The sequence below is a fragment of the Sapajus apella genome, unplaced genomic scaffold (assembly GCF_009761245.1).
Source record: "Sapajus apella isolate SASKATOON/1434 unplaced genomic scaffold, GSC_monkey_1.0 scaffold54, whole genome shotgun sequence".
NCBI lineage: Eukaryota > Metazoa > Chordata > Mammalia > Primates > Cebidae > Sapajus > Sapajus apella.
Genome location: NW_022436994.1, coordinates 7,757,957 through 7,775,043, shown reverse-complemented (window position 1 = coordinate 7,775,043; position 17,087 = coordinate 7,757,957). Strand labels below are relative to the sequence as shown.

Below are 17,087 nucleotides of genomic sequence, written 5' to 3'. Positions count from 1 at the left end.
ACCCAGGCTTCCTGCAGCCTCCTAGACCCTTCTAGGAGTTTAGACGGGGCTCAGCATTCTCTTATGTGCAATACAGTGATCTCAGAGGCCTCCCTCAGGAGCTGTTAATGAGTCTGCAGCCTGTTTCTAGCATTTTCTTTCCTCAGTCTTATTACTCACCTTCCACTGCTTGTCATCTACCTATTTCAAAAGAACCCGGTTCTGGTGTTGCAGCAGAAGATGGGATTTCAGGCCAGAAGGTTAGGTGCCAGCCCAAATCCACTGAACACTTTCAAGCTAAGAGCCAAGTACAGTCACGTTCATGAGGAGGAGGGGGTACGTGGGGTGGAAGGGACATCCCTCTTTCTGCATATATTGTAATGATAAAAAATACAGAACAGACACATAGCTACCTATGTGTGAGTCCATCACGCTAATGCATACAGGAACATACACCCTTCTCATGTAATGCTCATATTATGTATACATTAAAACGCAGCTTATCTGAAATTTCAGTCACACTTATTGAGCAATACGGGCAGTTTAACTGCTATATGCTACGTATGAAGAGAGTCGTTTATGCTCCTGAAGCCATAAAGAGAATTTTAGGAGAAGGACATTTTTCTATTACATGGTCCACAGGCTCAGTTTACTCTAGAGAAAGGGGAAAATCGAGCTAGCTGTCATGATCACAGCACTCCTGGGTAAGGCGTGGATGAAAATGCAAGTTAGTGAAAATTTCTCACCCTCAGGTAACGTGCCTAATAACCGTGAACAGCATCCTTCACCAGGGCAGAAAAGCAGCAGCGCAATGAACAAAAATCCCAGAGAAGGATGATTTTGAAATGTGCACAGGCTTTAAGTTTACATTCTCTCTCCACCTGCCCGAGCTCAGCCTTGTCCTAGACCCTCAAGCAAGTCCTCAAGGCCACCTGGAAGAAGTGTGCAGTAACTCACCCCAAACACCGCCCGCTAACACTCCCTCTCCTGAGCCAGCTGTGCAGACAGACCGATGAGATCAGACCATGGACAGAGCCCCTGCGCTCCTGCAGAGATCCAGGGACAAGGATCAGGCACGCACAAAGGGCAGGCAGGAGGAGCCGCAAGGCATGCGTGAGAAGGCAGCTGGGAAAGCAGAAGTAGGGCCGTCCTGCGGCACCATCCCCACAGAGAACATGAAGGGTGGGATGGGCATTCTAGTTTCTTCAGAAGCACCAGTGCTAAGCTGCCGACTGACACCATTGATAGTTCCATCAGCCGCAGATGAAGAGGCTGAACAGGAAGGTTCCCCCCAGGAGGCCAGGCAGCAATGCAAGGCCAGGATGCCACCACACAGAGGATTTCACGGCCACATCCCTGCAACTTCCCCAGCAAGGTTTCTGAGATACGACACAAATGGAAATATTTCTGCATAAGAGTTCTCTGTAAAAATGGCGACGGTGCCTGAGCTGCCGCGTCTGTGACTCGCGGGTGGATTTCTTACCCCGTCCTCCTTTGTGCTGACTGGCCGGGCTGCTCAGCAGGGGCTCAGGTGGGCTGAATGGAGGATAGGGCGGAGCTGTTTTCACTAGAAAAGAAAGCAGAGCAAGGGGCTGTTGTCACCCTCCTTAGGCACGGTGCAGCGCACAGCTAGTCTTACTTCGTTCTTACCGTACGGTGTTTCTGGAGACACAGGAAATGCTGGAGTTGAACACATGGCCTCCTTGCCACTTAAAATCCTGCCATCAATCATATTGAGGTCCGGGGGATAGCCAGGGGTCATCGTCTGAAATTGGCACAGGGAGGAGAATGTGAGAACGGGGAGTCAAGTGAAGGCTCCTCCAAGCTGGCCCACTGAGCAAACGCCTCCTCTGACGGCAGGGCCTTGGAGGCTGAGGTCTGAATCCATGCCACAAAACCAGCCCGTCTCTCCTAGCCATGGAACACTGGAAAACACTTCCATGTTCAACAGTAAAGGAAACAGAAAGTATCTTCTCACCCATCCTTCTAACACAATACACAACTAATAAGTGAAGTAGACAGAGTTTGTAATGGTACGGGTAAATGAGTTTCTCAATATTAAGGCAAAAACCTGGATAAAACAGTCATTAACTGTGATATTAATACATTCACAGATGCATGAAAGCACATAGCATTTTAAACACAGCATAGAAAAAAGGCCAGGTGGAAATATTCTATATATTAACAGTAGTTTTGTTTGTGAGTCAAGACTGTGAATAACTTTATTTCCTTACCTGTTCTGTAGTTTCCAACTTTTCCAGCTTGAAAAAAAATCCTACTCACGTGTAAAAAGATTCATCGTTTTGGATACACCAACCTGCTTAGCTTCCATTCTGATCAGAAACCTTATCTAGGCCTCTTGGAAGAGCAAGAAGCTCTTGTCTGTGGCCCTCACCTGTGGGTCACCTCCCAGGAAGGTCTCGGAGGGACGACCGAGGACCCTGTAAGATGACCCTGAAGAAAGGCTGTGTGTGCCACTGGCTGCTGCTGTCGGGTTATAGAGAACGGCTAAGGCCAGGCCTGTTAGAGTTCTACCTCCAACCCACACAAACTACCCACGTGTTGTGCCTCTCCTACCCATTCTACAGATCAGATCACAGAGGCTCAGATGCCCTGGGTGAGGCAGCCCCGCCTGCATAGCTATCTCTGGGGCTCATCGCCCAGGCCAGCTGACTGTACACTGTGCCCTCCCAGCCACACCTCCTGCCAGGTAAGAGGAGCCACAACCACATTTGTGGAACCAGGACAGAAGGCAAATGCAGAGGGCAGTTTGGGCTGTCTGTATTCAGGGACAAGGCCTAGTCACTGCCCGTTCACCCTGAGTTCCAGGACAAGAAAGCAAGTGGAACAGACCCAGAAGCCGGGACCTGGCCGTGGCACATACCTCTTTGACATCCGCTGGCGAGGGGAACGGCGGCAGGTTCGGGGCATGGTCCACGCCAGCCTTTCCCCACGCACATTTGGAGAAGGCCAGCTGTCCTCCAGCGTCATTGTCGTACTGCCCCAGGCTCAGCTTCCTGAGTCTCCCGCCCAGGGGCTGGTCAGCTGAGGAGCCTGTTAAAAGGGAGACAAGCGGGTTGCAGGGTGCTTCTCACAGTGAAGTGAGGCACCCCTTCCTTAAATCTTGCCTGCTGCTTCTCAAAGGTGCCATATCCTGCTTCCTGGTCACCACTGTTCCAGGAAGATGCTGAGGTTGCTGCAGGCAGGTGATGGGAAACCCGGGGCGTTCTCAGACTCTAGCGGGTGAACAAAGCTACAGCCCTGCAAACGTGCAGCTTCCCCAGGCCAGCATGCTCCTTCCAGAACAGGCCGCCTGGGGACAGGACCAAGCACCCAGACTCACATGCAGTGCTGGGAAAGGACAGTGCCCAGATGGAGTGCTGGGTAGGACTGATGATGCCACCCCTGGGGCCCTGTCAGGACCAGAGTGCCCTGAGGACCACACACCTACGGTGACCCTGGGTAGAACGCGGCCCGACTACGATAATCTGAATCTCAGTAATGGGAAATTCTGGAGGGCAAAAAAAACCTACCATTTCAAGCATCAACAATAAACATTCACCATCCCAAACGTTCCTTGCCAGAAACACCACAGGTAGTCATTCCTGACATAGATCCCCAGAGTCCCCACTCCTGATCAAATTCCGTTCTCTTTGTGTTGGGGGAAAAATGGGAGGCAGTCTGGGATCTAATTTTCTACAACCTCTTCCCAGGGATTCTTATGATTTGGCAGTTAGGAAAAACCCGCTGCCGGCTATTAAAAGAATGTTTCTATTGATGACAGAGTCTGAAAATTCAAACCCAACAACACTGTCCCCTACAGTTTAGATTCAAACTACAAATACATACTCCCTGTAAGTGCAGCGTTCAGAGTAGCATTTCACTGCAAGATGGAGTTTCATTCACCAATTGTGTGTGGCCCACATAAGGCTCCTCTTAGAATGACTTTGTTCCAAATTGGTTGATGGCCGCTCTCCAAAGGGAAATACATCATGGCAGTGACATACAGTCGTGTTGAGCCGGTGATAAGCCACTGACACCTCCCTGTCTCTCCTCCCACATCCACAGACTTCAGAAGCTCACAGGAATGCAAAGGTTGGCATGATAAAGGGACAGTCCCACAGAGAGGGACGGGACACCAACCCACCACGCTGCCTGAGGGGAGCACCAGGACTGTGGTGAGGGTTCTTGTTTCTGTCTGCAGCACAAACGTGCTCCACTGCCTGACCCTCCCAGCTACCAGGTGCCACTCAGGCGGGGCTTAAGGAGGTTCCTGGGCTTAGCCAGACTGGGTACCACCCTCCCTGGCTGATGTCCCATGAGACATCAGTTCAGCACCACACAGCAGTGACCCAGCAAGGGAGAGCCAAACCCAGGTCCTTCCAAGCATCCTTCTGCCTCTTCCTTCTGTCCGCTCTCCAATTCCTGGCAGCTCCCTCCAGCAGCCCAGGGAAAGAAGGAAGAAGAAGTATGCATTAGGACCTGGGATTTGGGGTCTCACGTGTATCCTTCACCAGCTGCAGGACCTCCTCAGCCCCCATTTCTTTATGGATAAAATGAGCATAATGCTCCCTCTTTTCCCTCCCACACAGGAGTGAGGATGAAATGAAATGAAGCTGCATATCTGAGAGTCATGCTCACACGGCAGCCCCTCACTACAGCACCCCACCCCCACGGTGCAGTGGTCCTCTTCCTCCACTCACCATCCCTCCACAGCACGCAAGTGCTGCAGGCCGGGGAGGGGCCACCCTCATCCCAGTGCTCTTCAACACACACACGCATTTGCAGCCATTCCAAGAGTGAGTTTAAAGAGGGCTGGGGGAGGTGTGAGGTCCCAAAGTCAGGCTGGATTCACGCACCACCTGGTACTCAGCTCAGACGTGGTGCTTGTCCCTGAAGCAGTCAAGGTGGCAGGCAGCAGCCCTGGGTGTTAGTGATGGAAAGGAAGTGCCATGGCCACAGGCAAGTGGCTGAAAGCCTAGTCCTCCCGCCCCCCCGGCAAAAGGAGCCACGCTGCTGGGCTCAAGGGAATCATTCTAGCTGGGAGGACCTATCTGTGGCAAGTGCTGGGAGCTCCCCTGCCCTTTACTGACATGATAGTCCACTCACAGCCTAGAACTTCCAAGGTCACTTCCAGAGATGTCATTTTCAAAGGGGAGAGAATATTACTTCTGTTCAACATGCAAGATCATATGTGGTGTTTTTATCAAAAGTGACATGGCAATATCATGCCAACACACAGTGCTTCACGAAGCACACAGAAGAAACAGCTATGCAAATCACCCTGATTTGTGCATTGTACACGGTATACATTCATCAGAATATCACACCGTACCCCACATGAACGTACAAGTACTATGTCTCAACTAAAAATAGTCATCATAATAAAGAAAGCTGCAGACAGTGTGGTTAAGAGTTCTCTCTGATCTGAAGAAGGTGGCTGGGAAGCACATGTGAATGCACTCTCACCTCAGGCCTGAGGTTGGAAACTCACTGCCTTCAGAGACGGGGGTCCCATTAGGGTTAGCTGACGACAGGCAGCACAGCCTTGAGGCTGCACTCAAAGACATGTCCAGGTCGTAACAGGGTCTGAAAAGGAATTTCCAGTACTAAAGCATAAGTCTCAGTGCAGGAGGCTTAGACTTTTTCTAACCTTTCAACTTGGAGGTTTCCTTCAACATGACACCTTCAGAGCAGCTAGGGAATATGATCTGTGAGTGAGCTGACATGAATCCAGCAGTGGCCTCCGTCCTGGGCCTCCCCAACCAGAGGAGGCTTTGAAACACGGGCATTCTGTGAGCTGCCCCCAGAAATGTCCCTGCTGAACACATGGATTTGAAACTGTTCCTCAATTCTCTCTCTCCCTGAAGAATTACAAGGAAAAACAGAATGTTCTTCATTCCAAAAAAATCTCCTGAAAAATGTCCTTTATCCCACCTCCAGGGCTTGCGCTAAAATCTGGGCGGCACCATGTCTGATTAAGCAGAGCTACATGCTTCTTCCTCTGGATGGATCAATACTTCTCAGTACCCTGCCACTGGGACCACCAGGAGGAAGATGGTTTCCACAACCGAAGGAACTCGGCGAAGGACAGCGGCTGTGGATCTGAGGCCGGAAAGGGCTTTTTTGCAAGTGCAGGAAGAATGGGGGAGTCAAGGCTCCTGCAAAAGCGCCACCATGCCCCAGCTTCCAGGATGTGGCTGCACAGAAAGCGTGGCTTCAGCCCTGCTGGTCCTGTTTTACATTCCCAAAGGGGAAAAGACACCGGCACACAAGGTCAGCAAGGCGCAGGTCTTTCCAGGGTGTGCAGATAGACCCCTTCCTCTCGGACTGCAAACCTTGGAAATGGGAAGTTTGAAATGCCAGGAAAAACAGGACAAAATCAGACAGGGTTTAAATATTGCAACACCACTGTGTGCTAGGGTGCACCCACATCTGCCCAGGAGGTGGTTACAGAAGAAAGAAAAGCAGGGGAGCAACGTTTATCCAGCAGCAGTGATGCTCCAAGCCTGGGCAGGTGCTCTCATAGAGAAAAGCCCATAAGCTCTCCATTAAGGTAGACTACTACGTCTTTTTTGCAGACAAGGAGAACAGAGGCTCAGGTCTGAGTACTCATCCTATACCACACAGCAAGTCAGCAGAGAGCAATGGTTTGTCACTACACATATGTATGTGACTTTAAAACCCACAACTGCCAACTCTATTCCTCTGTGGTCACTCTTCCTAATCCGCTGGTGTCTTCCCTTGCCTTCTATCCCTTCCCACCTCAAAAAGTCTACACAGGGCAGACAGGGGCCCCACGGGCCCTGGAAGACACTGCCCACTTCCACTGCCTGTGGTGACAGAGGGGCCCCTGGGGTCAGCATGGCTACCCTCGCCCTGCAGAAGAAGGGGGACTCTTCTTTCTGGACATGTCCTGATGCGGCAGCCAACAAAGGCTTCTCAAACTCTTCTGTCTCTCATATGAATTTCAGATTTAACAATGGTTTATTCTTTCCAGTCTTAGGAAATCTGTCAAGTGCCTAAGTAAAAACATAGGGTCCAGTAGAGAGCCTGGTGGGGGTGCCTTTCCGAAGTGTCTGAGTGCACAATAGTCTAGAGAAAAGGAAGGAGGGACAGTTTTTCAAGTTCTTCCCATCTGAGAGTCCTTGGCTACAGGGAAGGTCAGAGAAGAAGCGAGAGCGTGGCTTGCTCATTGCCTTGCCCCTGGACTGGCGGGAGCTGCCACAGAACCCACGACCTGCCACCAGCAATAGCCCAGGACCACCTGGCCGGGGTGGACTCTGCCTCTCTGCTCACGGACGACGAGCCCCCAAAGCCATCTCCACAATGAAATGAGAACGGCACAAAGCTGACTTAGGGAATCCCACAGATAACGCAGCAGGGGCTGGAGCTTGGCACACAGTCGCAGGCAGGAAGTGTTACGATGGGCCACACTCAAAATGGACTCTTTATGTAGTCACTGAAAATCAAGTTTTATGGAACTTGAAGTGGGCAAACACGTTGAAACAGCAAGTGACAAAAGGCAGCAGGCAAAGATGCATGTGTAGTGTGATTTCATTTTGATTTAAAAACTAAGAAAATATCTCAAATGCTCTTAAGAACTTCCCTCAGGTTGTGTGATTCCGGGCACTGTTCGTATTTTTTCGTAAATGTCTGTCTCTCTCCATGTTTTCACTAATGTATTACTTTTTAAAATTAGGGAAACAACACAGAAATTACCTTTGAGAGGAACAAAGCTTCTCTTATGCGGTAGTACTCTGTGCTGGTGTACTGAATTTCCCTAAATCCCTTTCCAATTCTGCATTAGTATTAGTTCCTGTAGTCGCCCAAACTCATGTGTTTGATCCTTATGCTTTTCCTTCTCTCTGATAAACCTCCCGTGTCGGACAGCCATATGCAAATTCACATGGGAGGTGGATTTCTGCAACCATATGCTCAGAGGAGATGTGTAAGTGACATTCATTTACAGAGAGCATGGCTTACGCCTCCCAGAGGTTACAATGCACGGCGCCTGGCAGCAGGGGTCTCTCTGTCCCTTTCTTAATTATTTGAATTATTCAACAAAGGCCCAAGGCAGGCCCACTAGTTGCCTGCTTCAGGCAAGACAACTTGAACGTGAGACTACTCCACGCTGGGTCCAAGGCAGATACCCAGGAAGCACAGTAGTGGAGCAGAATTCAATCAAGGCCCTGGTGACAAGTTCAGGCCCAGGACATTCCAGCAGCGCTGCTTCCCTTTAACCTGTGCGCAACATCTAGAGCAGAGATGCCGATGGCCACCAGGCCACAGCACCCATGTCTGCTGTGTGCCACGGGAAAGAAGCAAGGAAGGGCCGAGGGCACGGGTGCGACAGTGAGCAGGAACTAAGCTCAGAGTGGGATTCCAAAACTGGCCCCCGTACCTGTCCATGAAGAAAGGACCACTCTAGGAGTGTGCCCTGGAGGCTGGGGCTGCCCTCCCACACACACCACACCGCTCTCACAGGCACACACACGCACACGCACATGCACACAATCACACGCTCATGTGCTCCCAGTCTCCGGCACTTTTTCACATCCACACACTTGCAGACACATGTATAAACACACTCAGTTAAGAAGTTAAATCCAGGAAAAGAGAAGAAAAAGGACACCTCGTGAAAGCAGGAGAGCTGGCCACCACACAGTATGGCTGTCACCTCCGGGAGGGGCTGCTAAAGGGAAAAGAGGGACCTTGCCAGCACTGGGGAACACCTACAGGGCTCTGGGTGATCCGCTCTCCTACCCCCAGCTCCCCAAGGTATCTCTCCTCAGAAAAACTGCGGAGAAAGGGAACAAAAGCTCCCACAAAGGGATGATCACAGACGGCAAAAGGTACCTCCCAAAGCCCTTTGCCGGGGGGACACTTGCATCTGCCTGCACCCAGGGCGCCCACACCCTGCTGTCTCACACCTGTGCCCACCCTGCTCCCGGGCTGAGGCCCAGGTGATGGGGAAGAGCTGCCCCAGTTTCCCTGCTGGTCCCCAGCCAGTAAAAAACAAAAACAAAACAGAACAAAACAAACTGTACATCCTCTCCTTACAAAGGCCGTGAGTACTCAGTGCAGAAATCTCAGGCCCCTTGAGCTCCCAGTGAATATAGACCCCAGTGATCTGCAGGTGATGTGCAGCCTTTCATGCAACCGGGGTCTCTGTGAAGGGAGGTACAGGCAGCGGCTTCTTCTTTACACAGTCTTGTGACCCTCTTTTCTCCGTGATTGTCCACCAATGCATGGCAGGGCAGCATGGTCTCCAAAGGTCACGTGACTGGACACCGCCCACCTCCTTGGCCAGTCCCTACACTGGGCATTCAGATGGATTCACCCAAGCCTCCTTTCCTCCAGAAACTGGGTGCAACCCACCCACGGCCTCAGGAACCACGTGACCTCGAGTGTAAAATGGGACACATGCCCCAGAGTCCCCCGCACTGCCACTCCCAAAGACCAGGACATTTCCTCATTTAGCAGCCTCACTGTTATTCATAGGTGGGGCTGGCATCACAGACAGATAAGGAAACGTGCTGAGGGCTGCCCAGCCAGCAGGCTGTGCTGGGTCACCTGAGACTCCGCTACGCCCAGCAGGAGCTGGCATTCACCACAAGGTGCAAAAGGACACTGAGCCTGGGCCTGGGAGGCAGGAGGATGCTCGGTCATTCTGGCCTCACAGTGGGAGCCGGGGATGGTGTGGCCTTGGCGCCAGGTGTATCCGATGACACGCCTTAACCAAAGCCAATAAGACAGGGTGGAGGGTGGTCCAGGGTATCCTCATGTGCTCTGAGGAAAGGGCAGGAAAGCCAGTCCTTCTCTGGGGGTGCCCGGAGGCCTCATGAGAAGGGGATGCATCGCCGTCAGAGCCCTGGAGAATCAAGGACTCAGGTCAAGACATTGGGTGCTGCACTAAACACACGTGGGACTGAACTCAGCCCGGTGAACTCAGCCCGGCCTGGGAGTCAGCGCTGTTGCCACCAATTCACCCCTCAGCAGTCTGAAGTGCAGGATAGGGCTTCTCAGATCACTTAGCCACAAAATGCTTTAAAATTTTTAACACCCACAAAGCAACTTTCCACCTTGTCCAAATGCACTGAACTCCCCATTAACTATACTAACTGAGAGTGTGAAATAACACATCCTGACTGATAAGGCCGCAGTTATGCTGGCCCTGAACTGTGATTCAGTTCTGTGATTCAGAATGTTTCTTGGAAACTGATCTTTGCCAGCGCGTGGTAGATCTCAGGCCCTGAGCCTCTGCCGGGAAGTGGGAAGAGAAAGGGGAAGGAAGATGGGTCAAATGTACAGGAGCAGACACCCACCATGCTGCCCACTCAGACGCTTCACGTCACCAAATTCTCTCCACTATGGGTGCACGTAGCCCACTCTATGCAGGTGAAATAAAGCCACCACCCAGGTGGGAGGCAGCCCATGGAGTCTCCTGCCTCGGCCTCTGGTAACTGATACGTGACTATTGGCTGTCCTCTAAATTCCACAGCAGGGTCACAAATCCTGCTCTCATCAGAACCAGCCTGTGGCACGCTCCAGCCTCAATAAGCCAAGGGCTGCTCTCCTGGAAGCTGGGACATGCACCTAAGGTAAGACTGCAAATATACAACGGTGGTTGTCAAAGGCAGCTATCCACATTTTATCACCAAAATCCTGAAGCTCGAGCCTCACCCATGAAGTCAGAACCTCCAGGGGTGAGACCTGGGTGTCAATATTTTTAAAAACTCCTTAGTATTTCCAACACACAACCAAGCTAAAGAATCATAGCAGGTCTCAACCCTGAATTCGCACTGCGTTATTTAAGGGGCGTTTTTAAAGCAAGTCTGACATCCAGGCCCCCACCAGTGCCAATTCAATCTGCCACCCTCCCGAGGTAGAAATAGGCACTCACATATTTAGCATCTGCATGTTTAAAGCTCCCCAGGTGATTCCAACATGCAGCTAATATGTCCAACCACTGTTCTAAAAGAGATGGAATCCACTCCCTTAGTAAACTTTCAGGATGCAATATTGATTAAAGAGTAGATTGTAGGTACGCTTACACAAAAGTAACTGGGTAAAATGGTGGATATGTCCATTTGTTTGACTGTACTGATCCTCTCCCTATGTATAGGTAAAACAAAATACCATGTTAACACCTTAAATATATACAGTGATAAATTAATTAATTAAATCATAGAAAAAACAGGGGGCAGGCACAGTGGCTCACATCTGTAATACCAGCACTTTGAGAGGCCGAGGCAGGGGGATCACTTGAGCCCAGGAGTTCCAGACCAGCCTGGGCAACATGATGAAACCCTGTCTCTACAAAAAAATTCAAAAAAATTTGGTTAGGCACGGTGGCACATGCCTGTTGTCCTAGCTACTCTGGAGGCTGAGGCGAGAGATCAATTGAGCCCAGGAGGTCAAGGAGGCAGTGAGCTATGATCACACCACTGTACTCCAGCCTGTGTGACAGAATGCGATCCTGTCTCAAGTAATAAATAAATAAATTTAAAAAATAAAAAGAACAGGCCAGGCATGGTGGCTCACGCCTGTAATCCCAGCACTTTGGGAGGCTGAGGCGGGCGGATCACGAGGTCAGGAGATCGAGATCAACCTGGCTAACACAGTGAAACCCCGTCTCTACTAAAAATACAAAAATTAGCTGGCCATAGTGGCACACGCCCGTAATCCCAGCTACTCAGGAGGCTGAGGCAGGAGAATCGCTTGAAGCCAGGAGGCAGAGGTTGCAGTGAGCTGAGATCGCACCACTGCACTCTAGCCTGGGCCACAGAGCGAGACTCCATCTCAAAAAAAAAAAGATGAAAACTCATGACATGCTAGAATATTACCTAGTTTAAAACACGCCTTCTTTCATTTCTATCTGCGCACTAGCAGGTAAAGTCCCCATGAGCTACTGCTTTATCTTGATGTGATTCTAGGAAGGAAGTGTGACGTCCCACAGGTGTGCTTCATAGGCTCTGGAAGCTCCCTTGCATTCCTAGGAGTGAAAACAAGTAACGGGCAAAGACTACTTCACGGTGAGCTTGAGGCATCCAGACTTCAGCTCATTCACACGCACCCACGAATCTTTTCAAGACTGTGTAAAAGGAGGCAAGGTGTCATGACAAGGATGCCCCAACACTCTTCCCAGCTGAACTGCTCCCAGAAATGGTTTGAGGAGCCTTCTCCCGAAACTGAAACAGGACTGACTGACCAGCCCCTTCCACCTGGAGGGCGTAGCCTTAACAAGCTGGGTAACTTAAAGTTTTTTTTTTTTTTTTCAACATAATGTGTCAGGAAATCCTTAAGCAGGGTTCTGACTGACATATCCAGACCAACCCAGGCGAGAGCTCTCCCTTCCCAAGAGCGCCCTCCCTCAATCGAGCTGTCTCCAAGTCTCACCCTGATTCTAAGAGAACAGGTGGGCGCTGGCAAAGCTGTAACAGAAGGTGGAGGGAGGGAATCCTGTTTTTTAGATTGCAAAATTGAAAATTCTTTCCACTGGGAAACACTGAAGTTCATGCTAGGTGGTGGCATTTCTTCTAAAAAGACACATTTAAAAGGGAAATGATATGTCAAAAATACAAAGCACTCCTACATGAGAATGTCAGCAATACCCCTGCATTTTAGAAGTTGACTGTAACCTAACGTGCAGATGCAAAAAACTGCAAACCCCCTCTTCCTCACACGCTCCCCAGCCCGGAAGGCCCCACCCATGGGGACTTCAATTCCTGCCTGTTTAAGTACATTGGTTTTCTTTTTGGATCACCCCCATCACATGACCCTCCTGGTCTCTTCCCCAAACACTTCATCTTTTAATCACCGTGGTGTTCACCACCCCATGCCTTCGGAGGGACACAAGGGCTGTCGACCTTCAGGGCCACATGGGCTGCGCTGAACACAGGTGTGGCCATGGGTCCACCCCGACTGATGAACTGTGACAAGGGCTGTAGGCGGTAACTTCCGGCAGCAGCTGTGGGAGCCGGGAGTGCTCTCGGGAGTGTGGGCAGCCTTGGGTGCACACTGAGGGCTCCCCCCTCATCCCAGGTCCTGAGGCCCCCGTCAAGCCACAATGCAGTGGACATGTGGCATGACTGAAAAAAACCATGTTGCTTTATGTTCCCATGACAGTGGAGCTGTCTAACTGCTCCACCGTGACAGAGGGAGAGAATTCTACCACCACCTATCTAGGACTCCAGAGATTAGCAATTCCCCTGAGCCAGGACTCAGGCAGTTAGCATCACACAGACCAGCCCGTTCCAGTGTAGCTCGGGCAGAGCTTTGGAGACAAATGGCACATGCCAGAGGCCTGGTGATGCCAAACGACTTTCAAGCATCAGTGGAGAAGTTCCCCAACAAGTTAGTTAGAGAGCTGCCACAGGACCCAACAAGTTAGAGAGCTGCCACAGGACCCAGCAACCCCTCTCCTGGGCAACACCCCGACAACTGAAAGCAGGCATTCAGACAAACATGGCACACCCATGATCACATTATCACCGTTCACCAAGGCCAAAGGTGGAAGCAACCCAAGTCTCCGTCAAGGGGGTAAACAAACTGGGATCTATCCCTGCTGTGGAATATTACTCAGCCATGAACAGTAAAGTTCCCACATGGGTTATAACACATCCAGCTTGAAAACATCACATACCACATCACAGGAGCCAGCCACAAAAGGCACAAAATGTCCACGGTAGGCACATCCCCAGGGACAGGAGGGGATGAGTGAGTGCCAGGGGCTTGGGGAGAACATGTGGATGGGAAGTGACTTCAGCGGGTATGAGGTTTCCCTTTGGGATGATGAAAAATTTCTGAAACCAAATAGTAATGGTGGTTGTGCAGCAATCCAAATGTCCTTACTGCCGATGAGCTGTACACTTAAAAATGATTAAAATGCTAAATTTTATGTTATGTGTATTTTGCCACAATAAAAAATATTTTTTTAAAAACTAGAAGGATGATTTCTGTTTTCTAGTGTGGGCCAGATCAAAGATTTTCATCTCAAAATGAAAATATGGGTTTATTATTAATTACGTTATTTTTACTTCTCCCTTGACATGTTTGGGTGTTAAATTTAATTTTTAATATGTGCTTAAGGAGGTTATACTAGCTATGACTTTCATCTCAGGAGAATAAAGATGGCATTACTCTCGCCCAGGAGATCAAAGATGTTATAGAAACGTTACTGAGCCAGTGAAGATCCCTTGCTGTGGCTGTCCCTCGCAGTGTAGACTGAGCAGGAAGCGGCCTGGAATCCACACCTTAAAGGCCCAGACAGCACCTCCTCCTCTATGGCCCTGGCCTCCCAGCAGTGTCTTCAGAGCACCCATCAAGGTGGCAGGGTGGGACACCAAGTCCCCCTGCTTTGCAGAGTGAGGGTCTCTGGGGCAAACGGAAATGATTCATCAACTCTAAAATTTCAAAGTTGTTTTTATGCAATAAAAGCAAGTAATTGCAAAGGCAGTTTCCCAGAGCAGACTGGAGTTTCTTATCCTAAAACGTTTTCCAAATTGGAAACCCACAGAGCTCCCTGTAGTGCAGTGGGCTGACTCGGTTATTAAATATGCACTCACATACATATGGCCTGTCCATACCCACAGCCCTAAAGTCTCAGGGTCTGAAGGGAGAGAGGAGCTGTGTCTAGTCCTGACCCCTGGGCAGGAATCTCTTTCTAGATTTCTTAAGGCACATAAATATCCCAACTCTCTCCACCACCTCAAGAGACCGAAGCTCACCAGTGGAGAAAAAGCCTCATTTTGCCTGTGGCAGCAAAGAAAGAGCAAGAGTCCCTCATGGACACATCTCCTTAGCTCCCAGACTTCCTTTATCCTGATTCTCTGATGCGAGTATCAGGATGTCATTCTTATAAGACCTGGGTCCTAGGACCTCATCCAGCTTCCTGGAGTGGGTGGTAGCCAAGGGAAGCCTTTCAGAGAAAAAATGACCTTGGGCTGACTGTGATCATCAAGAGACAACTCCTAAAAGGTGAAGGTGCTGGCATGAGCCCTGGTCTCGTGCTGACGCCCAAGTCCTCGGAGGGCTCTGGGAGTATCTATGCTTGGTGCTGCGGTCACTCCTCCATCCTCCACCACAGATGTGTGTGCTGGTGTCTTCCCCCATGCTCTGGGACCCGGCACTGGCGGGGTGACAGCCATAACTGGGGACTCCGCAGTTATAACACACAGTACAGAAATAACACCTGGACCTTCAGAAAGTACTGTGGGTTCCCTGTGCCCCTAGCATGGCTCTGAAACCCTCTTACCCAGATCACTAACAGCCAAATCCAAAGCCCCTTCATTCTCCCAGTGTCCAGCTGCTACAGGCCTAAGCACTGGAGCCCACTTACTCACTTCCCTTCCTTCCTTTCTTCCTCCTGAGACTCTTCCTCTGCAGAGCTGAAGGCCAGTGCCACCCCATGGCACCCCCAACCTGCCAAACACCATCCTCAATTGTCTCTGGGCCCCTAATGGAGCTCCCAGGCTCAGTGCACCTTCAAAGCTGCCTTCTCTTCTGGTAAGACAGTGTCCTTGCAAAAAAACCAAGCAAGGGCCCAGCCCAAGACCCCAAGGTTCGCCTCTGCCCTTGAGGAAGAGCCATATTCCTTGGCCCCCATCCTGGCCCTCCACGCTGTGGCCTGTCTGCATCTCCAGCCTCACTCCTCGGCACTGAATTTCCCCGGCACACCATGCCTTCTCCCAGCCCACCTCTCCTCCAGACTATCTGCCTGGCAAGGATCCCTCTGCCCCACCAGGCCTGGATGAGAGGCTCTGGCTGAGCACCCCCGACACATCTCCCCAACTCTGGAGTTGAAATGAGGGGGGATGATCTGCACGCCTCCACTTTGTGAGGCTGTGAGCTTGCAGGTGAGCTGCTCTCTGAACCCTGAGGTGCTCTTCCAGCTTCACATTTGGTTCCTTTGGTTGGGGTTTAGCACACAATTTAAATCAGTGGGCTCTCCATGATCAATTATTAAAAGCCGACAATTTCCATTGCTCTGAACTTTCTTTAGGATGCACAGGTTATCAGCCATGGGTTAGCACTAACAGAGCAGGTGCCGAGTCTGGGAGGGACATTAAATGCCTGGCGGGAATGCCACAGCGCTGTCTGCAAGCAGAACGGGGCCTGCCAGGTTCCTGTCATGGCGGGGTGGAGGTTGATGTAACATGAATAGTGTATTTTGACAACATGAAGCAAAGAGCCCTCAAGGTATGAAAAGAAAAAAAAGAAAGAAAGAAACACAGAACTGGCTTTTTGCCACCCATGGAATCATGAATTTCACAGGTTGAGTCATTTCTTTTGTTACTGGGAGATCATCAGTTGACATCTTCCCCCACTTAAAAGGGTATAATCCAAAAAACACACCACATACAGGCTGAAACCAAGGGAGAGCCAGAGTGGGCCGGGGACAGTGAGCTCAGCAGCAGCAGAAGTCAGACCAGACTGAGGGAGCACGGCCCCATGGCTGGCGGGCCCTTGTAGCGAGCAAAAGGCCCCAAACCAACTCCCTGCATACCACCCATCCTACAAGGAGGACACAGAACTGTGCTCACTGGCACAGAGAGCACCCGGGTCTCAGTGATACCCCACCTCTAGATGGCCTCTCTCTAGTCTTGTGGGTGGTCGAACATTGTCCAGCGATAAATCTCCCTTCAGCGCCCATTCAGCAGAGCAATCCGTCTTGAAAGGATCATTTGCAGTTCCGCCCGTATTTACAAACATTATGTAAACACAGTCCCAGGCCCCTGTATTTACAAACATATGTCAAGCTCTCCCTGCATACTAGGGGGAAGCAAAAAGTAATGAGTACTTCCCTCAAGGTTTGCTGGCTAGTGGAAGAGTGTGAGTTAAGTGAAATTAGGGCATAGCCATGGGGTGCAGAGTCAGAGAAGATGAAGGTACCTAAAACAGTGTAGGAATTCAGCGTAACAGCTCTTACTATTACCAACATCATCAACATCACAATCACCAACACCACCATCGACAGCATCACCACCATCATAGTCATCACCCTCATCATCACCATCATCAAACCATCACCACCATCAACATCATCACCATCACCATGGTCACCATCGCCATCACCACCATCAACATCACTGCAATCATCACCA

The 17,087-nt window shown here is 50.5% G+C and overlaps 1 protein-coding gene across 15 annotated transcripts in view; it reads right to left on the bottom strand.

Moving 5' to 3' along the window:
* Positions 1–17,087, bottom strand: part of TNS3 (tensin 3) — a 315,320-nt gene that overhangs the window by 64,443 nt on the left and 233,790 nt on the right. For 14 of the 15 annotated variants that reach the window (XM_032244265.1, XM_032244267.1, XM_032244273.1 and 11 more), the window contains 3 exons: positions 2,864–3,033; positions 1,630–1,744; positions 1,463–1,546 (listed from right to left, as the gene is read on the bottom strand). In XM_032244265.1, the coding sequence (XP_032100156.1) occupies positions 1,463–1,546; positions 1,630–1,744; positions 2,864–3,033 (369 nt within the window). The remainder of the gene's footprint in view (positions 1–1,462; positions 1,547–1,629; positions 1,745–2,863; positions 3,034–17,087) is intronic. The other variant, XM_032244261.1, reaches the window with a different exon arrangement.